Source organism: Cygnus atratus, chromosome 4 (assembly GCF_013377495.2).
Source record: "Cygnus atratus isolate AKBS03 ecotype Queensland, Australia chromosome 4, CAtr_DNAZoo_HiC_assembly, whole genome shotgun sequence".
Taxonomy (NCBI): domain Eukaryota; kingdom Metazoa; phylum Chordata; class Aves; order Anseriformes; family Anatidae; genus Cygnus; species Cygnus atratus.
The window spans coordinates 15,373,125-15,399,638 of NC_066365.1; the positions used below are offsets into that span (position 1 = coordinate 15,373,125).

A 26,514-nucleotide genomic window follows, 5' to 3' on the forward strand; every position below is an offset into this window, starting at 1 on the left:
TACCTTCGTTAACAATGACAACAGATATGCCAGAAACATGACAAAAGGAGTTGGTGAAGTCACCATAAGCATAAACCACTGCAATTGCACTGCTCATCTTCAAGCCTTCTCATACTCTAGATCTAGATGTTAGCCTCCTGACAAACAAAAGAACTTGATCTCTTGTTTTGAGAAAAAAATAGTGAGGTTGCATCTCGAAGCAAAACAATATAGTTATTATTTACTGTACTGTATCATATAAAAATATTTAGTAGAACTCTTTCTATTTTTTCTGCCTGAGCACTGAGGAAAGCACGCGGGAATACACATTTTTGTTGTATTTGGAGTTTAACTCTTCAATCATAGCAGGCCCAGTGTTAACTATGGCTCTAAATGCGGTGCATGCATCGCCTCTCCCATCTCTTCCAACACCATTACCCCAGATGACAAAGTCACAGTCAGCACTGTTTCACCTAAGGCACCTTGTCAATGCCCAGTGGAAATAAGCTCTGTGCATTTGATCTAGGGATAACTACCCCAGTTCCTGCATTAGGATATGCATGCAGCCATAAATGGAGGAAAAAGCTCTGTGTTAATCCAAATCTTCCTCTCGTTTCCCTGTCAAAATATAGCCGAACTTAAAACAGCTGTTATTTCCAACTCCTACATTAGGGAGTTACTGCATGTGGATATTCCAACAAGCAAACCAGATCAAACAAAATAAAATTAAGACATTTTCTGACTGGACAAGAGAGACCAAAAAGAATAAGAACTTCTGCTCGTTACACCTTGTGAGTGTACAAAGTAGTCATTTGGCTCCAAAGGTCCTTTCTAAGGGCTGCCTGCTTGCTGCACAAGGCCCCAGAGGAGCTGACAAAAGGTGAATCCACCAGTAGGGAAAGCAGCACTGGGATTTGAGTCACAATATAAGCAGCACTTCTAGAAATGCAACAAAACATCTGTTTTGTTACTGAACAGTGAGGCTCAAAACTGTAGGAAAGCAGGCTTGGAAGAAGATCTAAAAAGCTTTAACTCATTTCCAGCATGCTATCTGAGGTCTAATTCTATGCTCATCGCCATTAGATCGGAGTGCCAGAAGAAATCTACTGACCAGCATCTTTCTCACCAGCCAACTGCCACAGTTACTCTCCTTTATACATCTTCTCTCAAAGTGTAGCTATAGCTTCATACTAAAAATAGTTGCTTACAGCCCAAAGGTTATTCTCATCTCTGCACCTACAAACCATAAATGTACCACAGCGGACATGAGCAGGCTCGCAGTGCAATGCAACATGCATCATCTATCTGACAAAACATTATCTAAGTCAAACTATGGAGAAATGTCATCAGTTGCTTCTGATTTGATAATGGGCAATCACTGCACCAGCAGTATTTTAAACATCAGCCTCTCCTGGCTCTTTTCCGGTATCATCCTGGCACTTGAAATCTTCTGAGCAGAGGCCACAGCCTGGCATGAGATTGCTTTTCTGCTCGGTTATTAAGTTAGCTCAGCAGGTCTGCTGCATGCAGAAGGATCTGAGCAGCCCTGCTCTTAGCCACAGCCTTCCCCAGTAGTGACAGAACAGCTCCTGCAGCCTTGGCCACGCTCATGGGGGCACCACTGCCCCACTCTTGTGTATGACCCTCCATCTAGCTTTAGCACTCAGGCTGCGTCCTCATAGCCGGGAGGGATTTCCGAGTGTGCTCAGCCCTGAGACAGCTTTGTTTTTAACTGTCCACTTGAGCAATGGCAGAATTAATGTGAAGTTGAAGTCTTTTGTAAACCATGCCCTCGGTTGGTTCCCAAAAAGCCCCTCACCCAGGGTGATCTCTGGAGATGCTCTGTGTCCGCCTGGCTAACAGTGAATGGTGAGGGCAGGCGTCCTGCCAGGAACACAGATCGGGGGTAACAGTAAACTGGGCTACGAATCCACAATGAGCCTTGCACTGCGCTTTGCCAGGCAGCTCAAGGAAGTAGAAAAATGGAAAAAGTCTCATGAAAGGGCATGAATTATTGATTCAGCAGGAAGAAAACCACTGGAACAATCCTACTGCTACACACTTCAGATAGGAGTTCCACTAGAGAAAATATTAAACAAACACTGAGGAGCTCTGGGGAGGAAGCCTGGAAAAGCACTACCAGCTACGAATGGCATTTTGGAGGAAAGTAGGGATAAAATATACCGGGAAGGTGGCAACTCTACAATAAAGCTTATGTTCAACTTTGCTGAATAGGCTGGTCATCCTCTTACCTGTTTTCCTAAACAAAGACAACGTTTACTCAAAACCAACGTGCCTTTCTGAACCAAAATTGACAAGAAGAATCTCGAGGGCTATGGCTAATCAGCTCCTGAAGCTGCGGGTATCAGCGTGTTTATCCTCCCCACTGTCTAGCACAACAGAACAGTATGACTAATTTTGAAGAGAGATCATTATGGTGTTTTTTGCTCCAAAAGTTTTGCAGCACCACTCAACACTTTCTTAAATCATTTATCAGATAGAAGATGGGAATGGTGCAGTCAGCACTTAAAATCCATTTTGAACCATTCCCTGAAGAAGCTTCAGAGAAGATCTGAGTCCTCAGCAGCACCAGAGAGGAGGGAGGGAAGGAAGCCTTGCAGCTTGAAGCACTACATTTATTCACTTTCTCCACAATGCTAAATTGAGCATTGTTCTAACCTGACCACTAATGCTATGTTAAAGGCCAAAGACCTCCAGTGCTGTACCTGCAAAAGGGCACAGCAATGTGAAAAATGACCATTTCCCTAAATGTATTTTAACAGTCCATTATTATCAGCATCACTTGAGATTTATTGGAAACGAAAGCCATTAGTACATACACACAGCTTTTATTACATCTGTTTACTCTCAGTGATTTTACTGTGCTGTATACCTGTCTGCCTTGTCCTCTCACAGATGTTGCTTTCCCTGCATAAGACACTGCTGCGCAGCTCATGAAGCAGCTCCAAACTGCTGCAGTTTCCAGCCTGAAACGCAGATGGGAAGGAAATGCAAGACAGCTCATGAGCAGGGGAGGCATTAAGGAGCAACTACAGTCAACAGAGCCAAAAAGGAGCCAGGTGAGTTATGTTCCTGGTCTTCCTGGCAAAAATTTCAAAAATAAATTAACAAGCCAAGTAGACTTAACTTTCCTACATCACTCAACAGGATCAAATATTTTGTAAAGTGTGTAAAGTCTCTTTCATTTTTTGGGAGCTCCTAGCACAACCAAGAGCATAGCTGCCTAACAATGAAGAGCAAGAAAAGGTAAAAAGGAGCACATGGCTGAACAAACACATAGCCCTTGCCCATGACCCCTGACACACTCTGCAAAGTCTTTTATAGGCTTGTCCATGGCAAAGAGGATACCCAAGGCAAGTGGAAACTCCATTAAATGAGTCATTAGCTTAAGTTTCAGAAAACCAAAACCAAAAAAAAAAAAACACACACGAAGCAGCACTAAAATTACAACTAGAGAAGCCCTGTAGCTAGTCACATTACTGTAATGATGTTCCAGTCTTTGCAAAACAGCATGCAAGTAACGTGTAGGCACTGATCTTTGCAAGAATCTGTCTGTACGCATGTTTCATACTCCTATTTGGTCACCCCTAGCCTAAGGAAGAGTTACAGAACAAAAACCTCTGTCTGTGTGAGCTGAAGTTTAGGTACAGCACACCACCTGTTCAGGAACAGTTCCCTTTGAAGCTGAGGTTACTAGTCTGTGAAAGCTTAAAATAAATTGCTCTTTTGGGACTGCGTTCTGCAGTGTGCCATATGGCGTCTATAACTAACTCTGCATTTGCACAGGACACCTTAGTGCACTGGGCACGGTGATTAGTGCCTGCTGTTGACTTTGGCTACTCAGCCTGTTAGCATTGCTTGGATTTAAAAGCTGTTTGCATGGAGAGAGTACCCCTGATTAATTGACGTGGGTCACAGCTAGTACACTCACGTGTCATCAAATAGCTGTTTTACCACACTATACAGCTTTTGCAGATATGCCCTGTTTGAAAAATCAGCCCTAAATGAAAAGAGGACTAGAGCAAAAGAAAATCTGTTAGTAAAGGCCACAATTTGCTTTAGCTTTTCCACTATGGTAAGGCAGCTGCCTTTATGGGTATCACAACTGCCTTCACCTCACAGAAGCTGCTGAGTGTGCAGCAGGGAAGCCCCAAACATCCTTGCAGTAAAAGGAAAAATAAAAGAAAAACGTTATTCAGATCTAGTGACATTGCATAGGTAGAGCAGAAAACTAATAACCCTCTTCCCATCCTTACCGTGACAAAACACAATCAGAACTGAAAGGCCATCCATTGACTTCACTTAAGGAAGCCATAAAGAGATACTAACTTCATAACATGGCATCCTCCAGCCATGCAAGGTCTGAAGTGCAAACTTGAATTCCTCTTCCCAATTAGCATCATTTAGTTGCTATTATCAGTGGAATTGAAGGATCGAAGTAAACACCACTAGGATGAAAAATTGAGAACTCTCTCTATCTTGCAGAAATGAAAAGTACAGTTTCTGGGCTTTTGCCTGAAATCCCAAGAAGGCAGCTTGTGGAAATGCCTGCTGAAAGTTACTGGCACTATCCCATCCAGTGAGAAAATGCTCAGATCCTCCTCTTCTTTCTGGCCTTCACCATTTTACAAATCTCCCTCTTCTCTGAGTCACACTTCATCAATTTGAAGACATCTAGGTCATATTTAGCATCTCCAACTGAGAACCCATTTTAACCTGATCTTTTTCGTCCTACCATACATCATTTTTAAGTTCACTACACCCTCCAGCACTGCAGTATTAAAAATAGCCGGTGCTCAATTTTGGGACAAAAAGGAGGGAGGAATCAACGTGATGGTTAGGGTATGATTTTGACACAGGCACATGGCACAGCAAGGCACAGCCCTGGCACAACTGGCTGCTGTTTTCCTTTCAGGCAAAGGCTGGGGCTCCCCAGCCATGCTGATCCCCATATCTGCACAAGATGAATGGTTCACCTCCTCTCTGAGCAAGGTAGGAGCTCTCACTAAAACCCATTAAACGCAGCTCTGCCCCACCCACCTTCAAAGCTACAGCAAAATATGAGCATTCAAAATCAATGCTGGTATACAGATTACCATCACAACCCTAACTGCACACACAGTGCTTTGTACAACTAAATGAAAGCTTAACGGTCCCTGATCACAGGGAAAAGGGATCCAGTTCCCCAAACTCCTGTTACATCAAAGCCAAGTGCAACATGTGGGATCTTCCAATCTGCCAGGCAGCAACAGACTGCCTGAGAGCACAGGAGACTGGGTCAAGTGAACAAAGGCTTGTTGGAAGAAACTACTTCACAGTTACAGGGGAAAAAATAAAAATAAAAAAGAGATGAGGGCTAAATTATCTAACAGAGAGGCCATATAAAAATTGACTCTACCTTCCATTTATTCTGCACAGGGGTATGTGTGCTCACCTACCTGATCACAGCACACTGTTTCATTCAAATGGTTCTCATATCTGAGCATGGACACATAGTGCTTTCGTACTTAGAAAGGGTAAATCCCCCAGGAATTTATATCTGTCTCTGTCTCTCTCTTTTTCTGTATCTATCCACATGTATGTTTCCCATGAATGCTTGCCTAAAACGATATTGTTAAAGCTCTGTGTTTTGTCTATGTACAGAACTCCATTACCCAGGAATGCTTGAGACGTGCTCTGCTGATACACTGTAGGGAAAAACTACGCAAGCAAAACTATTCTCTGAATAAAGAAAAAAAGCCAAAGTAAATGAAATACCAGTTAACTAAACTTCCTAGAAACATTTCCTTTCCTTTAAAAAAGGTGGCAGTGAGCTATACCGGAAGGCAGTTATTTTCATTTGAGCTCCAGGGAGTGAAAGTAGGTCATCCAGGCTGACAGACCTAGAAATTAGGAATCTCTGCTTGTGACTGCAGAGATTAGGAGATGTTGTTCAAACAGGAAAAGCAATGAATTGCTCTCACCATTAATCAATGGACTTCATTCCAAACAGTGGGATCCCATCAGCTCCCTCCTCCCCGTCCATCAGTCCCCCTAGGAAAGGCACGAGGGTTTCTCTCAACAAGGCCAATTTCTTTTTAACTTTAGAGCTTGCTTTGGCACAGATTTCCTGTTGATATGGAAACACCAGTTTGAATAAGCGCTGCACACACCACAACAAATAAGAAGGGTTTTGTGCCTCTCTCTGACCAAATATTCCAGCTGACCATATTCATTCAGAGCTGTTTTTTATCCCCATACACAAACCCTTTGAAGCTGGAGATAACACCAGGTCAGCAAACTCCCCTTATATAATATATTATTTATTTTGTGTATGCTGTTTCATCAGCTCAGCAATAACAAGTCCCCAGTAAAAACAGATTTTCTTTAACTGTTCCTTTTATTTTACATCTTGAGCATTAAAAATGTCCTGGTGCTTCAGCCATTTGGAGATGCCAAGGACATTTGAACAAAGCACGACTGAAGGATTTCTCACAGGACAAGAAACAGAAGTGGTACCAGTACTAGGAACAGCGCACCATTCCCAGCTTCCTATGGTCCACTTACGCTATAAAGTGGCTCATAAAGGCTGTGTTTTGAGTCTTCTAAATAACTTTTGTTCACAGATAAACCTCTGTCCTCTGAGCTGAAAAGGAAGCCTTTTTTTTTCCAAAAAGCTAACTGACAAAGCCATGCCCTAACCCTGTGAACAACAAACTGTGTCTTGTGCAAATACCATGAAAACCTTGTCCTCCCCAACAGGTTGCTTGAATGGAGAAGACATGTTCCTTGAGCTGCGGGAAGAAGTGGGAGTTGTGATTAGAGATATGCCCTGCTTCCCACACAACTATAAGCACGTTGTCTGACCTCTCTTGCCTCACAACAGAGGAGCGAGCCCTTGATCCAGCTGCAGGCACCGTGTGGTTTGAGAAGTCTCACATGGGATAAGCAAAGTGAAATTCAAAGGTACGTTGCCAAATGAGAGCTCATCCCAAACACAGCTTAAGCAATACTAAATATAAGCAAAGCCATTAATATTTCCATGGATTAATCATGTGGAGATGCTTTTATAAACATTCTCCTGAAGTGCTTGTGACTCGGACACTGCAGCTACAGGCCCGTGTGTGGGAACATAGTTTGCAACTGTCTAGAAAGCTAAAAACTGCATGGAAAACTGTATCTGTAGGTGTACTGAAAATTAGAGAGAGGGAAGAGGAGTGCCAGCAAAATCCCCAGGTAGCGCAGGGCAAGCAGACAGCGTTAGCTGTACCAGCAGAGGAACAATGCAGTTGAATGTATGGGGACTAAAACCAGGGACAGGACAGACCAGGAAAGAAACTTAACTTTCTTGTCATGGCTGGCAAAGGTGCCATTAGGCTGACAGATAGCTGCTGTCTCTGCTTCACAAGTGTAACTGACAAAGCAAAGGCTAGTATAGATCTGAGCAAAGAGTTTCCACAAAGGTGCACAATGCTCGGCAGGAAGGAAGAGCCCAGTAATCAGGAGCACGAAGTCAACGTGCCAGATCTAGCCATTATCCATACGTAGAAGCTTTGTCAGTGTAGCCACATCAGTCATCTGTGTGGAGAAAAAAAAATAATAAAAAAATCTTGTGGTCTACACAGCTCACAGAGCTCATAGCAGCAGAAGGACCAATTGGCACCTAGATGGGTCATCCAGCTAGGTGGCTTCAGCCAGCACAGGCTTTGGGGCTGCAATGTGGACTTGCCAGTATGGCATAATTGCACTGGCAGCCTTTGGAAGTACAGACAGGGCTCTAATAAAATCAGACAGGAGCGTGGGATGCCACCAGCAACAAAGAAGGCAGTGAGGTCTGGGATGCCTCTGTGCAGGCCATCACCTGGTCCTATTAGTAGGATTTAACTGTCACAGCTGCACAGCCCTTTTGCTCCTTACCCTCGCTTTGGGCACCCCGTTTGACAAACGGCCATTTGCAAGCTGGCAGGAGTTCAGACAAGAGCAATTAAAACTACAAAGTGGCTGAGAGACATAAGCATATTGGAATAGCTGGTTTGCATTAAATACAGAAGATGTATAACTTGGCTAACATGCATCTAAGACTGCAGAAGCATTAAGGAGTAAATGTGACCCTTTCTAACTACAGTTGCTTTAACAATCTAAGGCAGGAAGACAATCCTTTTAAATTTACCAGAGCATGATTTTTAAGGTGTATTTACAGTACACCTGTCCCTTTTTCTGCACTAGGCTAGTACAAACTTCCCCACCTACTGGACCAGTTACTATCGAGCACACAATGGCAGGAAAGATGCCAGTATCCAGCCAGCCCAACACAAGCAAGCAGTTAAAATGTATGTACATGTGTATATTCTCTCTCACTTGCCCTCAGGTTTGCTGGATAGCCCACCAGAAGCATCTCCTTCTTCTAGACCTGTTTCTAGTGTGGACCAGATTAGGGTAAACCACTAGGTTTTACTTGTTGACAGCCCAAGAAACCTTCATTTCGATTTTGAATTCGGTATTAGTATTACTCAACACAGTGTCAGTGAAAGACTTCCAGAAAATAGCTTGACCTTCCAGAGCTGGAGGAAGTCTCCTGCCAGAAGTACTGGTCTTTCAGGTGCCTCTCCAGTCACACTGCTGTACCTGGCAACAGAGAGCCCAGAGCCTGGGAGAGAACAGGAAGCTGAGGCACTGGTGTTTGAATTGGAAACCAGAAAAGAAATTGTCCAAAAGTCCTGCTGCCTTTGCTTGTCTATCTAGCTGCAAATGACCAGCACATTAACTGCAGAAAACAGCTCATAAAATAAGACAAATGAAGGCAAATCACTTCTCCACACTGCTACCTCAAAAAGAACTGTTCTGCCAATAAAAATACAATGAAACAGAACACACCACCTCTTCCTTAATTATCCTTATAAACTGCCAAAACATCAAGCAATTCTGAAACAAAAACATGATAAAACAGCAAAATCAAAAATCAGTGTCCTTTATTGAAGCTACTTATCATTAGAGCAATTTGAGTCAGGGCCCTGGCGTCTTCTGAAAGACGCTCAGGATGCTGAACCAGTCTCTTTTGCAATCTAAATGCAATACAGTACAATGAATCAAGTTGTCATTCTCATGGCAGAGAGGAGCCGGTTCATGCAAATTATCTAACTTCAATATTCATAAATAATACACTGCTAACCACACATAGCTGTCTGGGTGCTTAGCACCGCTGACAGATATGAAATTGGCAGCAGGAATGAATCAAGCCTTTTGTTTAGCTCCAGGGCAAGCTTCCCACATGCTCTGGAGGAGGAAAGGGAAGACTTCCTTTGGAGCTCCCCTTTTTTTTTCCTGTTGTTACACCTCCTGAAACACAGCATGTTTACCAAGTGGCATTAAAAATGGGAAGAAAAGCCTTCTTCCCCTCATCGCTTCTGTCCCCTGTAAACCTCCCTGTTTTGTGTTGTAGAGAGATGATTAAACATCCTGTCACGGCTTTTTATCCTACGAGCTCAACCGGGGACTTGACTGGCAAAAGCTTTGTATTACTTTGGTGATCGTCAACAGATCCCAATGCCCTGAAATAACAGCATAAGACTAAATCAAGACTGAACGTGCCCCAGAGAAAATACATATACTTCTGCTCTACCAGAAATTATGGCTTGCTGCTGCCTATGGATATCACTGTACAATCTGTTCTATGCAAGTGGCCAGAAAAGGTGAGCTGAGTGGTCTGGTGAAAGCTGAAAATGAATTAATGGGGACAGTGCTGTGCTCTACCAGAGGAAAATAGTTATTTCCCCCTACAGTTGCAGCTCAGCCTTTTCCCATGACTTACCTGTGAAAAGACAAAGAATCAGAGGCAGAAAGAGAGAAGCAAAAAGATCCAAGAAACCAGGACACAATGAGTGAGAGCCTGATGTTTTTCACAGTTCAGGCATGGTACAAAGAAGCTTGGTTTGATACTACCCCACCATACTGACCATACAGCTGTTACAGCGAAGTTTTGATGTCCACACATTATGTTGCCATTGGCCATTACTGACTCTGCACTACCAAAATAGACAATAAAATATGTCATAATTAATATCCCTTTTCCCAGACCATCAGTTGTGACTGCCAGTGTATGAAGAGTAACCAGTAGATGGAGTGGAGGTAGGAAGCATGGAAGCATTGTGCTTTGACTCATAGACGTGTGCAATCTGTATCAATATGATCAATGTAGCTTTCGTGACAAGTAAACACATACTTGAAGATTTTCTGCAAACTCTGCATTTTGGTAACTAGCCCCTTTTTTTGTTGTCTCAGCTTTAAAATCATTTGCTTTCCATAAATTTAAGGGGGAAAAAAAAAGCATACTATGGCATTTTAAATGTTGCAGACACCTACCTTACAAATAACCCAGGGCTTTATTACTTTGAGATTTCTATATCATTTTATGACCTGACAGTCTTACTCTGATGGCAATGTTATTTCATCTAGTCTGAAGTATACAAAACAGAATTACACAAAGCAAATGAAAAAGTTCTAGCTCCATTTTTCATGAAGCAATCTCTCCTTTGATAAAGTTTCTAATCTTAATTGCTTTTCACATGTCCATAAACACTTCATGTCAGAGGGGAAAGAGAGAATAAATGGACATTTAAGCTACGATAAGATTGTTGTTGTTGTTTAGTGAATAATGGTACATTGAAATGGATTTCAGAGAACAAGATGACAGTAAATATTAGTGCAATGATCTTAAAATTATCAAAGAATAAACCAACTGCACAGGTCTGAAGTACTGCAGCAGTGTAGCAGGGTCAGCTGTAGAGTGCTGGGTTTGTACATTCAGCCCCAGTTCCAAGAAGTGCTTCCCCAGCACTGACACTTGTGCTGCTGTCCTGTCAGATACTGCAAGGAGCAGATCTGGATGAAGGTTACTGCTATAAAAATGCTGTCACAAAATTACAGGTGCCAGCACCGGGCATACATGGAGTGTGTGTAAGTAGCAGAGGTCACAGGTCTAAAATAGAGGTAACTAACATAATGAAGAACTGCCTTTTACATATCTTACAATATTTTTATTTTTTTATAATGATTATGTATCTAATATTTTTATATATTATATAATAATGGGGAACTGCAGTCCCCCCACATTCTCTTACTTTCCAATAGAGAAATGACTTGTGCTCTTTAAGTGCACACAAACTGTTGTCTCTGGGGACAGACTATGTACAAAACTTTCTCCTTTCAGGCTAAGAGGTCTGCAGACAGCCATCTGTGTCCACCAGAGAACACTTACTATGGCAGCTTTAAGAAAGGTTCAGCATTAGCATGACTGAGCTAATGGTGGTTTCAAAGCAAACAGCAAGGCCAATGGTGAACCCTTTGGAAGCACCCATCTGTAAGTAAAGCCTGCTCCTTCACTGCCTTTCAGCCAAGGAGCCTCTTCCCCCTTCCTCTAGCTGATGGCTCTTTGCCCTGGCACTTTGGGAATGGGCAGCGCTTGCTCGGCCGATCCTTTGGAACGAGCCTGAGCGTCCTTTCCTGACTCCAGCCTTTTCCAAGAGGGATCTTAAGTTCATTTTCTTTGCCTCTGACAACAGCTTAATGGTTACCCAGTAAGGAAGATTAACTCTGAAAACTGTATTAAGACAGCAAAGAGTATGAGAAAAACAAAACAAAACCAAGATCAAAGTAAATCCAAAGTAAGCATAAAACAGTCCCTTCCCTAAGGGCAGAGGAACCAACCTCACAAAGCTTAATACAGGTAAACCTGAGTGTTATGTAGGATTTTAATAAAATCTTATCTCTTGTTATTACCAGTTCCTGTACTCATGTCAGTGAGTCTTGAAACCACTGTAAATATTTTCTAATGTGCCTCTTTCCAGTGCTGCCAGCCTTCAAACTTATCTTTGCACTCTGTGAGAAGGCCACAGAGCTGAGCAGGGCATCAAACCAGGTCCAGCATCTGTGTAGTGAAGCAAAGCCTGGCTCCTCATTATAGAGGTTTCAGTCATGGGAAAGCTGATGGTTATTGTCTTCTCTCACTTCCCTCGGTCACTTATTACTCCTCTGACCCTGAAGCACGGCAGTCCAACTGCTCCACCATGTACTTGCCTTTAAATGTTGGCATTTGATTTCCTCACAAGGATTCTGCAGGACAGGACAAAACAGGCTCATGCAAACCTCAAGGAAGGCATCCCTCAGGGAGGATTCTCTAAAACATCTTCAAGGAAAACCCAAATATTGTCCATTGCTTTCTAGTACACTCCACTGCTACGTCCTCAGCTATATCCCAGGCAGTTTTAACACCTCTCCATCTTGCTGTGACAGATACAGCTATCTCCAATAGATGCTGCCATGGCATGGGCTCACTAAGTCATGCATGCATCTGTCTTAGCTCAAGTCTCTTAATAGAGCTGTGTTAGCATAGCTGCTTCTCCACATAGCAAGGCAATTGTGCAAGAGGTAACCAGCTCACCTGAAACCTCAATTGATTCTGCAATCCCAGCTCCCCACACAGATTGAAAAATAGGCTCAGGAGACCACGCTTGACAGCCGATGCCTTGGAGAAGTGTTTGTGTTTGGAAGAATCAGTCTCAGGCTTTTGCCTTTGTAGCTGAGGTCCTGCCCACTTACTGCCCCTTAACTGAACTATCTTAAAAAGCAACAACAAAAAAGCCACCTGAAAGCAGCACTGCCCAGGTGACCACACTGAAGCACTGCTGCCAGTAGTAGGCCAGCTCCTAGAGGAGAGAGAAGTGGCCAAGTGTATTAGATAACATGCCAACGCATTCCGCTCTTCTGCAGAGAGCTTCCCCCTTACTAGAGGCTCCTCTTCTGACCTTTTCCAGGCTTGTTTTGTTCACTCTAACCTCAAAGTCCACTCTTGGAAATCCTCAGTTGTTAGAAACATAGAGTTGAACTCAATGATTCAGTACTTAAAGCAGACACATCCCCACTTTGTAAACCCAATGTCTATGGTAAAACTCACATAACCACCACTCTGTCTTCACAAAGCCTGCAGAGGATTCACCACCTCCTGCCAACTTGGAAGGTCCCCACTAAAGGCAAATGGCCCACTAGTGATGAGGCAACTGCAGCGTGCCAAGAGACATCTGCTCCTGGTTTGGGTGCACAGAGGACAATCCCAAACAAATGTTGCAAAGAAATACCAGCGTCATACGATGGGAGACACCGGTTTTCAACTTTGACCTTAAGGCAGCCTGGGAAAAGCAACAGGTGGATGCCCAGGACCAGCCTGCTTTTCCAACAGTACACGAGGGAACTGTTGCTGAATGGGGAGACAGCATCTCAAGAAGCAGAAAGTTAAAAATCACTGGGGTCAGAGGCTTAGTCAGTATGGCTACTTCAAAGTGCTACAGCTGCTTCTAGGTAGGAGAGAGTCCTGAACCTACTGGCAGGAGCTAGCAGGGCTCTACAGGGCAAGAGCTGTTCTAAAGTATGCTCCACTGTTCCCTCTCTGTGTAGTCACATGTGGCAATCACAAAACCCACTCTGCCAAACTAAATAAAGGGAGAGCTGGAGGTCGTACTATAATTGCAAAGCACTTGCCACCAACTCTTCTCCATACAGGGGGCAAGAGAGAAAGAAGGAAAAAATCTGAGGAGCACATTTTGCAGTTTGAAGAGAGAGCATCCAGAACCCTCTACTTTGATTTTACCTAGGTGTCTTTCTGCTCAGTAAGAACCTATTGAAACAGATAAAGGAAGTATTCTGGTTATAATGTCACTACTGTTAATTGCACCATTCCAATTAGCATTAAAGGTTACAAAACTGAAAGTAAGGATCTAGGTAGGCAGAAAAATTACTGATGTTATCTAAAAATTTGTTCAAAGCCTTTTTTCCTTTAAAACACACACACGCAATACTCTCCTTTATATTTGCAAAAATAGCGATTGATCAAAGAGCTCAGATCCCAATCCTGCTCCAAGCAACTGTTACAAACTAACTTCAACCTGTCGCAGTTTAAAGACAAGCTGGCCTCTGATATACACGCACATACACAAATAAATAGAAAATGGCATAGCCTCTTTCTTTAGCAGACTCGTATCTCACTGGATGGCCTCAATAACTGTCAGGCTTCCAGATGGGATACCAAGATAATGAAAGCCAGTCACTCTGCTGTCAAGGCAAGAAAATCTGTTCTCTTTCCAGCTCCTGTTGTCATAACACCATGAATTATTCCCTCATGGCTGTACAGCATGCTACGTTCTGCTCCCGAAACTTGCCAGGCATCATCAGAGTTTCGCAGACTTTATCAAGACAGGAGTTTCAGTCAATCAGTAATGAAAATTGAGGTCTGAGGTGATCTATCAGGCCAGCTTCAACAAGCATACAGTACAAGGGTTCCATTGTGCAAAGTTCATCAGCAGGACACGGGCTAATTAACTAAACAGCTTTTTGGAACTAGTTAGTTTTAAAGTAACGGTTTTCACTATAAACAGTCAAGTATTATCTATTCTGAAAGTTAAAACTTTGGAGCACACTTCCAAATTGGATTTATTAACAGAACTCAGTAGGAGCCCAACCAAGACATCTATTTTTATACTCAATTCTACACAAAAAGTCTATTATCTGTATGTGTCCACAGACATTTCAGCAGGAGGGACAATTGAGGCTGTTTGTAGCGCTGAAATCTAAGAAGCCTGCTGCTAAGTTCAGACCTAGTTTTCTGCTACTCTGTCTATAAGACCCCAATTACAGTGTGATTAAAAATGCAAAACAGCAGTCTTTCCAATGAAAAAGCTGTTTTACAATTGTACTCCTTCCCTGTGTGAGGAATACAATAATGAAAACATATTGTGGAGTAAAAAAATATAAACAATGCCGCTGTATGGTACAACTTTGAATGACAACTTTGAATGAATGTGGTCAATGCAAAACACACGGCACGCTTTTTCTTTCCACCGTATTAAAAGAGGTACTAGAGGAGGATTTTTGCATTGCACTATTATATAAATTCTGCACATTTAGCATTATGAGGCTTTTTGTCTTATCAGCCATTTCTTCCTTTTACATGGATTTTTCACATACCATATGGGAAGGTAATACATATATATATATATATAAATAACTGGAAGTAACAGTGGCATAAATCACATGCCAGGAGAGGGAGAAAAGATAGGAGGACTGGACTGAAGAATAGCTGAATCCTAGCTAGAGTCCTTCTCAGCTGGCCTGCATATATTGTGTTACCCAAATAGTTTTCCAAAGTAACTGTCATTTGCATTCAGAATAACCATGGGAGTAGAGAGCACTGAAAAACACAGGAAAAAGATTCTCCAAAAGAAATAATCATGCTTTGAGAATAACCCACTTTTTAAACAAGACAAATTTTGCACAGAGACCTTATCCAGACACCAGTTTTCTAAGAGTTCAAATTCAAACTCTTTACCCCTCAGACACTTATGCTCTCAGTAAGGACGAGAACACACACAAAAGAAAGCCCAATGATTAACTATAAACATTACCCTATTCTAAGAAATTAGTCAAATTCAGTTCTGCAGGTACAAAGGCCAATTATAACTTTGTTTTTCATCTGCATTTTGAAGGTGTTCTTCCACACTTACCTTTTTTAGCAGGGTTGCATTTCTGAAGCAATGCAACACACCCTATTACACCAGCTGCTGTAGTAGGGACACATCCCCTTAAACACTCCTAATCTACCCTGTCTCCCGTGTGAATACATGCCTGAATGCTGTGTGACCATAGCTACTGTGCCATGTGACATGAGACCCTTGCTGAAACCCCTTAAGACCCTCTTTTCAGCAAGAAGACGACCAGACAGACATCAAGACCTGGAGGTCATCCATTCCTTTCTCATGGATATCAGCAGGATGTCAGACAGCTTCCATACATGGTGCCACTTGCTTCACACTTTGCAAGAGTTTAACCTCCTTATTTCAGGGACTGATGCTTCATAAGTGGAGGATCCAGTCACTGGACTCAGAAATACTTGACTCACCTTGCTCGCTCTCTTCTTCTGCTTCAGCTTTCCGGTACAAAGTCTCTTTCCCCAACACCTGGCTCCTAACCACACACATCACCAAGTGAAGTCTGAATCTGAAGCTTACCTGATCTTTCTCAGGCTTGTCAGAGATGTCATTCAGACTGGTGGAAGTCAGATTTCTGTGAGTCATGGCTGGACTGCCTGTAAGAACAATGTCAATACCAATTAAAGCACCTGTTTCAATCCAGTCAGAAGAACACAGAGGCTCAGGCTACAGCAACACCTTTCCATGCTCAAGGGAGGTTGATGTGGGCAATTTAAGACCCTGACAGGCTGCTTTCTGTAACTTCACGTGGCACATGGGATAAAAAGATGCTAAACTTTGGTCATCACTGATCCACAGCTCCTAGGACAGCAGAAATCTCTCAGGACTTCCCATAATCCCTGTCTCAGGGTGGGAAGCAGAGTAGCAAATCGCTGCTGAGATGGATGCAACTGGGTCACCCCATCACAAACCCATCTCTCAACAGATCGGTGAAACCCTCATGGTCACTTCTCCCTGCCAAGCCCTTGTTGTAGCTCACCTACTTAAGTAGCATCTGCCCCGCACTCCTCAGCATCTGAGACTTCAGGATGCAGCTCACACAGTGAGGAAGGTTGGCAGCTCTTGGTCTTTTGAAACAGCCAAAAACCAAAATCTACCTTTCCCCAAGTAACCATGTTAACTAAACTTAAGAACCTTAAAGGTTTTACTGTTTAAAACTGTGTGTGCACCAAAATGAAAGCCAAAAAGTCCCCAGCACCTGACACCAGCAGAGTGGTGAGACTTCTCTCTCTCTCTAGAGGGAGAGAAAAGCACCAGAGACCAAGAGCTGAAACATTTAACCTCCACTTCTCTTTCAGAGACTAACTGCTCATCTGTAAGCCTCACACAATGTCAGCTGAGCTAGTCAGGAACTGCTTGCTCTTTTACAGACCATTTTCCATGCTTCTTCTTATGTTCTCAAGCACTAGCAAAACCTAAGAAAATAATCCTAAAGATCTTGCAAAAACAACCCTACTTCTTATGTTCTCAAGGACTAGCAAAACCTAAGAAAATAATCCTAAAGATCTTGCAAAAACAACCCTACCATGATTTGAGAGCTCAGTTCTACAGTGCCACTAAAAGTCTTAAAACTGAAGAAACACAGAAATAGCCATAATCATGTAAGAAGAAAAATCATTAAAGGGCAAAGAAGACTTCTGGAATGGGCATGATATCCCAGCAGTCAGCATGTTCATTTGTTTGGTTTTGTTTTTTAATTCTTCTGAAATTTTTTGCCCCTCTTTTCCACTCTCACAGGAACCACAAGCGTATCAACAGGAGCCATTATCACAGAGTTTCTGATCGTGAACAGAACTGGAAGGACAGAAAACACTCAAAAAGAAATGGCACAGAGGTATTTCTGGGTTAGGGTATGGTTTCAGACAATGTTCATTAAAGTTATGGTTCTATATTTGTAATGAAATGAAAGTCCAACCTTGCAATGTTCATCAACTCCCACCGAAAACAAGCTCTGTAATAAATCTGCATACCAAGAAAAAAAATAAAAATAATAATAAAAAAAGAAATCAAAAACAAGTAGTAAGTAAAAGATCTGGACTTCCAGAGCTGGGTTTTCTTTACAACATATTCAATGTATATGGAGGCAGACTTACGGGCTTTCTTTCTTTTGAGCCACTTTGAATCACAGTATAGCTGCTGCGTGTTATTGCCACAACCAGGGATGACAACACAGCAAAAGCAGAGCACAAGTGTATGTCATAAAAGGAGGATCCCGGCTTCTTCTTCTTCCTGCTGTTACTGCCAGCCAGGTTTAAGACCCCACCTATGTCTACAAAGTTTTTACAAGTATGTTTACTCATCAAGTGAGAAATGCAACTTGTAAGACTGGTTTAAGCTACATATATTAGTAACCATTCTCCTAATTAATTATTAGCAAGCCAGACTTAGAAATGTTTACAATGTTTGATTGACTGTTTGATATGAATCTGTAGGCAGGAGATAAGCACATAAATAAAACAGCGAAAAAGTGCTCAAACTTGTTCATGTGTATTGCGTCTGTTACATGGAATAGACACTACTTAGTGTTTCTAAAAAGGTGTTCGTAATACCTTCTGTGATATGAATATTTAATAAACGTGGTAAAAAGCAAAGATGGAAAATATAATCAAAATAAAACAAGATTCTTGGAAACCTGAAGCCCATTATTGAAACCCAGGGCTCCTTTTTTTTTTTTTTTAATGGTGCAATTAATTATCTGTGAAAGGTTGCTCAGATACTGCCAACTCTGGGAAATCTTTGACAAGTACATAAATGTACCTATAAATTAAAATGAAAGACTGAAGCTCTATACAGAGATACACACATGGCTGTTTTGCAAATCTGAGCCAATAAAATCAATTAAAGAAACAGGGAAGCACTTTCTTGAAAATGTGAAAGCTAGTGCACACTGATAATTGGTCTCATGCAGTTCAGTGAATCAAAGCAAAGTTCCTATTAGTCCACATATGTGCTACCAAGTGACAGAAATTAAACACCAAAGTGTTCAGCAGAGTTAAACAGATCCGGAGAAGTTCAGAGACCTACTGAGAAGGTCTTATTCGCAGGCTGCTCTCAGAGCTGCGTATAACGCACTGCCCACCTGCACAAGGCCAGTTCAGGAGAGCTGTTCCTCTGATGCTGATGGAGAGATGGTGTTGCAGAGATCAATTCCCTCGTCTTCCAGTCTTACCATGAGACCTTTGAATCCTGGCAAGATTAATGCCTCCAGCTGAGAAGGAACTAAGTATGGCTTCCAAAAAGCTTTTTGGAAGTGCAGAAAATATTGATGATTTTATTTTTTGCAGTTTTTAGTGTGGTTTTAATGCATTTTATTTGGAAGAGCCGCGCTACATAACTGTAGAGAAAGGCATCTGCTGAAGCTTTCTCTTCATTTTCTGCATACTGCTTTGGTGGTTTTCCAAAGTTCTAGGTCCAATTCTGGAATAAACAGACTAAAATGAGAGTCCACAGCTTTCATAGCTGATCATTTTCTGGATTACAACATTTGTTTCCCTTTTTATTATTCATCCAGGACTGAACATTCCTTAGGAGATAATTACCCTTCTTGCTAGAGGAAGTGGCTAATGACTATCACCTCTTGCTAGTAGCCTCTTTCTGCTTCTCAAATGCCAATTACCCTTTCTCTGAATTTCCCAACATGATCAACATAACCACAACAAACTCACAGCAGCTCTTCTCAAGGCATACTTTTCTTGAGGTTTTCCATTTTTATTCCAAACCTGGACAGACAAATGTGCCAAAGAAAACCCTTGCTTCTTCTCTGCTTGTACTTATTGATTTAATAAAGATACCACCTTTCCCTACAAACACAACCTTGCAAATACTCTTAAGCCATCACTGCTACAGCTGTAACTGCCACTACAAGGCTGAGCAAGGACAAATGTTTGGAGCCCAGAAGTGAGGGCATCAGACTAAATGCTGTACAAGAAGCACAAACCTCTGTGGTGGAGGTGTCTCAAGAAACTCCTTTTGGATGAAGAATGTCCCCCTCCTGCCCTTAAGACCCTAGCTGGCAATTCAGCACTGGTCTGATACTTTCTCTAAGGAAACTGCTTGTATGATAGCACTCGTTTCAGAGTGCCTACCAGGCAGAAGGACCTGGGCCTGAGAAGAAAGCCAGCCTGCACCTGCACTTGTTTCTGAGTTAATCCCAAGAGCAGCTGTGAGCACATTACCCATAACTTCAGCTTCTTGGCAAAACATGCAGACCTTATTCACTCCCTTTTTCAGTTGTCAGACTGGCCTTGCATTAAAAGATCTGAGTACCAAAACTTTAAAAGATACTCTTTGTTCTTTGGAGGTAGAAAGTGTCTCATAATCCCAGCTTAAACAGAGCTCTCAGGGTAACATGATTCATATCTCCATCTCTTTGCAACAAAAATTCAGACAGCCAAAACCTCTTGAGCATGCAATATGATTCTTTTTCCCTAAAATTTGGTGTCTGTGCATATCATCCTTTGAAGATGCTTTACTAGGTCCTGAAATTCAGATTACTCCCACTCAGTACTGACTTGGACGATCTCTGGAACACAGATTGGAAACCACAAACATCACCTTCAACCCGCTTTGCTGACCTAAGAAACCTGACCGTGCCCCTGCTTGCATTTGGAAATTTTCCCCAAATCCCTGAATGTATCCTGACTGCCAAGCAAAATCACTGTAAGAGAAAAGTGCTACTACAAATGCACAATGTGGTGTGTGCAAACCTGTATCAAAAGCCATTTGGCTTTGTGGACATCATTGTTCAAATTTGTACAGCCTAAATCCCTTCTAACTCACATTCCTAATGGATGCTCAGATATTTGGGGCTTCCTGTGACAAAGTAACGTCTGTAGTAAATCTAGCAACATCACTTCTGAGAGAGACTTAAAAAAGAGGGGGACCTTAAAAACTTGCAGTCCTCAGCCGAGTAGCTCCCCTGAATAGAGCAGAATATGGGAGCAGAAGGAAGCAACAAGCCTATCAGTCTGCAGAATCTCAGTGCCCCGAACAAACCAGTGAAGTGAAAGGTTTCCGCTGCTGAGACCTCAGCCAAAGACTTTGGCTCATGATGTTCACCCTTACACAGTTTGCTAAGGGTAATTTCCTGATTCAGGCCTCATTTATATTGCTGTCTCTCCAGCAAAGGCAATGCAAGCCTCTCCTTGGCTGTGCTCAGTGAAGTGCAAAAAGTGGTGCAAAAAGTAAGGCAATCAGTCCAAACCCCTCTGTGTTACTGCCTCATTCTACTAATAGGCTTGGTAGCCATCCTTCACAGTCAATATCCTGAAATTCAGATTTCTACAGATTGCTGTGGCTATAAAGAACATCTCTGCGTCATCGGTGCAGTAAGTTGTCCCTTCCTGTGGGAACAGCACACTCCTCTGTGATCAGCAAGGTTCCTGATGAGTAATATTTTACAAAGGATAAAAAGAGAAAAGCAGGGCCTGAGAAAAGCCCAGCTCATCACAGAGAGACAAAGCTGGTGGTGCCTGCGAGCTGTGTGACAAAGGGAACCTATTTTTGTCTTTAATTTGTATGGAAATCAAAATATTTAAGCTTGTTGCATTTATAGTGTTGCACTGATTGCAAAATTCATGAAACCCTTTTAACGGCCAAAGCATACTTCAATACATGTATGAAATTTTGCTAGATGGGTTAGGAGAGAGACCACTGCCTGAAAGGGAGCGCAGGCTGACCTACCTGTTCCAGCACAGATGGGAAACGCAAAAGAAAGAAGCAAAAAAGCGAAAAAGGAGCACAGAGTGGGGATAGTGGGAGTAAATGGACAGACAGAGCAGCAGCCATTCCACCAGGAATGGGCTTCCAGTCTCCCCACTGTTAATACAGCAGCAAGCATTAAGACACCAATGAGTACAAGTTTCCCGTTGCTCTTCCTCGGATCTCCCCAGCCGAGTGCAGTAGCCCAGCCCGCTCCCCTGTCCCCCTGCCCCAACTTACTGAGCCATCCCATGCTGGGGCTGCGCTGCACTCGGATTTCATCATCCAGCGTGCGTGTCGCTAGGCAGGGCACGGAGCTCTCAAGTGGGCTGCGTGCTTTTGTGTTGCAAGCAGGAGACAGTAGCAGCAGCAGAGAGGAGGAAGAGAGCAAAGTTGAAAAGTCGAAGGGAAAAAAAAAAAGAAAGAAACGCTCAAGCAATTGCACAAGCAAGCGAGTTAGGTGACAGTGTTCGAACATTCGCAGTTATAAGTGCATCTTTCTGCATAGTTCAAAGACATAGACCAAAGGTGTAAGTCTACTTATTAGGAGCACAAATCTCCCCTGTTGGCAGCTCTGGAACCAATGTTTCGTCCCTGGTGTCTAAAATTCAAGCATCTTAGAAGCAGATTTCAAGCAAGTGGGTAAGGCAGCTGCGATTCGAGTTGTGCTGAGCAGTGCCAGGTAGCAGCGCAGTCAGTAAGAATGGCAGACACACAGTACTTTAGGAAAAAAACAGGTCACTTCCCTGTAGGAGCCAACTTCAGCATCCTGACTTGTATACATACCCAGACATACACCAGTTAGGGCTTGGAAATGCATAACTTCTTCTGTAATGCTTCAAATAATGCAAACAGCTCAACACATCACTGTTTTGATTTTTTTTTTTGAAAGTATCTCATTTATGGCTTAACCTCTCTCTTCCTGTACTATTATTATTCATCTGGCACTGTATCATTCAGCTCTCTGAAGGGATCAGGGATGCATTTTCTATGAAAAACACTCAGTTGGATAAAGCTGAACTCTAATACAGAATCAAAATAAAATCAGAGAAGTTTTCAGCAGCTACTAGCTGCCATTCTCGGTGCATCAGCCAATGCAGGACAGTGCAAGTGTTATTTTAACTCAACTGTTTCCAAGCTTCTCTGTCAGCACAGCAGAAATAAATAACATTCATTAGGTGTTTGGGCAGCGCAGACACCATTCACATGGTAATGGTAGCATGCCATTATTTATGAGGGTTAAATACTCACACATAAACACATCACAGTTTTCTACAGCCTCTGCCAACTTGTTTTCAGTACGATTCGATCGCTTCTCTTCAACATTTTGCCAAAGCCTCTCGCAGGTGTTAAGTTATACAAAATGCTGGCAGGCAGGAAACTTTTAAACAAAACCGTTGAAAATATGCACCACATGGCAAATTTCATCATCAAAGTACTGGCAAACATTTATGAGACAGTCCTCAGGCACCTGCACAAGGAACGGTGAGCATTGTTCTCATTTTCTACAGTGGCAAACCAATGGCAGATCTGCATTACAACCCAAAGGTGTGCCAGATGGGCAAAGACTGCTGGATAGCCTCTAGCATATACATTATTTATTGCAGGGGCTCGCTTCAAATGCTGTATCCTGTGCCAGGAAAGGACACATCTGAATTAACACAGAGAACTCTTAGAAAGCCAGTTGACAAAACAAGACACACAAAAAAAACATCAAAAAAAAAAAGCAAGAGCTCAATTGGAACGTATCTGGAGGTCCTTGATGAACATATCGTGCATCTCAAATTTCTACCAACAGAAAGAAATGAAGAGGGCAGTGTCTTTGTAAGGTAACTTTTAGTAATTGCTCAGTACAGCTTTGTCTGCTCAGCTTTTGATAATCATCTTTTTCCTGTTGAATGGACAGCAAAGAACTGCTTTGATTTATCCTCCTCCATCAAGCGTCAAACAAGAAATTAACATCTTTTGCACAATTTCTTTCCCAAGAGCAAAGGGCTTGCCCAGAAAACATCCTCCCACAAACACGACCACTGGGCAAGGCCAAATATCCATCTTTATGACACGGTTATGAATAAAAAGCACACACTGCACACCTTTGCCGCTCAAAAGTTCAGTGTTTCTGCCAATCTGATTGCTATTTAGACTGTCATCAAGAGGAGCAGCGAAGCGAAAGAAGTGGGAGTGGGATGACTGCGCTGCTGCCAGCCGCGGTCATCCTGGGTGCGGTTTCCAAACACGCAGGGATCAGCTGGAGAGGGTCAGCGCTGAGCCGCTGCAGCACGGGGGAGGCAGATGGCCGCTCTGGAGGTTGCACAGTTTCTCGATGCAGTTTGCAAACTGCATTGGCTCATTCATGCAGCAAGTCAGCTCCGAATGCCCAGGCCTGAGGTACTTTAAAGAAAGTCACAACAGTACACAACAGACTGAAGGTACACTCCTTTCTAGAGGCTAAGTCCTAGCAACTTCTGCTTCTTTACCTTCTTTTCCTGCTTTATGCATGAAGAATCTCTTAGGACACATTCAAAACTTTTAATTCTGAATAATCTGTTTAAATACCACAAGAGTAGTCTATAACAGGTTTACTGCAAAGGTAAGAAAGGCACAAACGATTTTCAAGCCTTTAAGGCTTTGTCACTTAATCATTTTGATGAGATGCAGGCACCTATGTATTTTTGACGACCATGGATCCAGGGGATATTTTCAGATTTCAGACCTATCATATACACTTGAATGAATTTGTCACTATTTAATTTGGATTTTATGTTTACCTGTAGCATTACTTGAAAAAAATATGAAGGAAATTCATGGGCAAAATCCCTGCTAATGACATGATGCTAAAGTGCTTCCTAAATAAATGTTTTGCAAAGTAATTGAATGCAATTAGATACTTAACAGAATCATAGGTTCCGAGGAAAGTGTGATTGCCCAGTAAGAGGCAGTAAGTTGCGTAACATTTTTTGGACATAACATACTGCAGGGTCTAGTTAAGCTTCATGCCTGCTTCATTAACAAACACACAGAGCTTGTGTAAGCTAAATTAGCAGGGCACCTTGTAATTTACATCAAGGTGCCTTATGGTTGGACCAAAGATGAGGAGTTACCCTTTTTAACAACAGCAGTAAACATCAGTCGAGCAGAACACCAAGCTGCTTCCTAAACATATCAGCCCAAAATCCTATTCTATAGAGGTGAGAAGTAAGCACTTCCCAGGTCTTGTGTCCTGAGGGACTGTTGTTCTCATTAACCTGGATGCAGCATGAATATTGTATGCGAGTTTCACTGACACTGAAACAGAAGGTAGAAACTGAAAGAAAGTATCTACCTGGAAAGAAACTCCAGGAAAATTTATGAGTGCTTGGGGCTGATGGCACTTTTATTATTGTTATTAGCTATGCTGAAAGGCAGCTGCACTCCTGTTGGCCTCATTAAATTTTTATCTGTCTAAAGGACAAATTCTGCCTTCAGAATCACAGGAGAGCACTCACTGAACTCCATGGAGTGTGATATAACCCCAGAATGTATTTCATTGAGTTATTTTTTCATTAAAGTGTAAATAATAAATAACAGTAACAACTATTCATGAAGTATTTCCCCTTGTATGCAGGTCTCTTCCTCCTTAATGCTCAAAGCACTTCAACTGTCATGAAACAGAACGCATTACGTATTCTCACAACATAGAAACATTCCAGGTGGGGAAACAGAGGCAAAAACAAACAGAAGAAGTGGCTGAAGGTCAGTCAGGAGGCTAAGCAAAGCCAGGAAAGTTTTTTGAGAATCAGTTCAACAGAGACAGGACCCTCACAGTCCCTTCTAACACGAAAACAAACAAACGAAAAACTAAGTCACCGACTGTCTGAGCAAAGCATGTCCCTAGCCATGAAAAATAAGCAGGGGCTGGAGTGAGAACTTAGATGAACACCCGTTGCCAGTATCATCCTCCCAGGATAAGCAAGCTATTATTTTCTTTTTAAACCAGCAGTGAATGTCTGGCTCCGTATGGGGAAGAGACAGGGCTAGCCATCTGAGGTGTAGTTAAATAATACACTGTGCATGATTTACCTTCAAACCTCCTAAGTAAGTTTTAATTTCTCTTTACTCCATGAGGTTTTGATGACTCCTCAATGAGTGACTTTAACTGCACAGAGGAAGAATTCAACACTCACCAGCTGCTGAAAAAAGAGGAGGCTGTTACAAGCTTATTGTTCAGCAAAAATAGATGCAAGACAGAAGTGGAAGGTGGATATGTGTTGTAAACAGAGCAAGTCTTAACCCCTTCAATTAGATTCTTGCTGTGTATGAAAGAGGTGCTAATTAAAGTAATATAATACAGTCAATTGTACAGGTTTCTTTACATTTCTATACTTTAGGAATTCCCTGAGACAGGTAATTTGAATAAAACACTACGCTTGATTTCTTGTTTAACCATAAAATAGGAAAAGAGCCTATCATTGCCCAAACGCAGAGGCGCTGCCAACATCCAGGAGTTTCCCTTCTAGCCTCCTACGCAATTTGAGAGACATTTGCCCTGCTTGTGGAATTGTAAACGTACCAACAGCCAGTCTGTTACCATAGCTGTGTCTGTTACCATAACCCTGGGTGCTGCAGCACCTACTTTTAGGCACGTGGTTGGGGGCTAGAGCTGAGAACCAAGTGCATCCCCTACACCATGCCCAGGGAGACTGAAGCAGCCGATGTCTGTCTTAAGTTTTGCCTCCCATACCGCATGGCTCCAAGTGCAGGATCCTTCTCCTCAAAGCAAGCCTGCTCACTTTGTCAAAGGTCCAGAAAGACACCACCACAAAAATGCATTTTACTTGCAACAGATGTATCCACCCCACTCCTTGCACACACACTTCACACACTTTTTTTTTCACACACACACATACACACTTTTCACACACACACACACAGAAAGCAGAAGCCTTCCATGCACCCAGTGGGGCAGTGGGGAGTTTGTTGGGAGCCCAGTGGGAAGACAGTGGAAAGCCCCATAGCATGTGCTGGGAAGAAATCAGTTTCTTGATCCCAGCTGAAAACAAATCTGAGTTAGTTGCTGGGTGCCCAGTCCCGACATGATTAAGGCATACTCCAAGGATCTGAAGTGCCTGGCATATTTAAGGGCAAAAACTGGGGCACCTACAAATTTTACACCTGTCTGAAGCTACTGTGAAATGAGCAGGGGGTCTTGAGGAGCAACAGTCCGAAGCACAGTCCCTATCTTAGCTCCACTGGGCTCCTGCAAGGATATTCACAGAAAAGCTGCACATCCAGGACATTTCCTTGATTCATGTTACTGTGCCTT

The 26,514-nt window shown here is 42.5% G+C and overlaps 1 protein-coding gene across 2 annotated transcripts in view; it reads right to left on the reverse strand.

Annotated features, from left to right (window-relative positions):
- The window catches only part of SLC4A4 (solute carrier family 4 member 4), a 228,464-nt gene that overhangs the window by 68,937 nt on the left and 133,013 nt on the right, over positions 1-26,514 (reverse strand). For both annotated transcript variants that reach the window (XM_035542170.2, XM_035542018.2), the window contains exon 7: positions 16,032-16,108. In XM_035542170.2, coding sequence (XP_035398063.1) covers positions 16,032-16,108 — 77 coding nt within the window. The remainder of the gene's footprint in view (positions 1-16,031; positions 16,109-26,514) is intronic.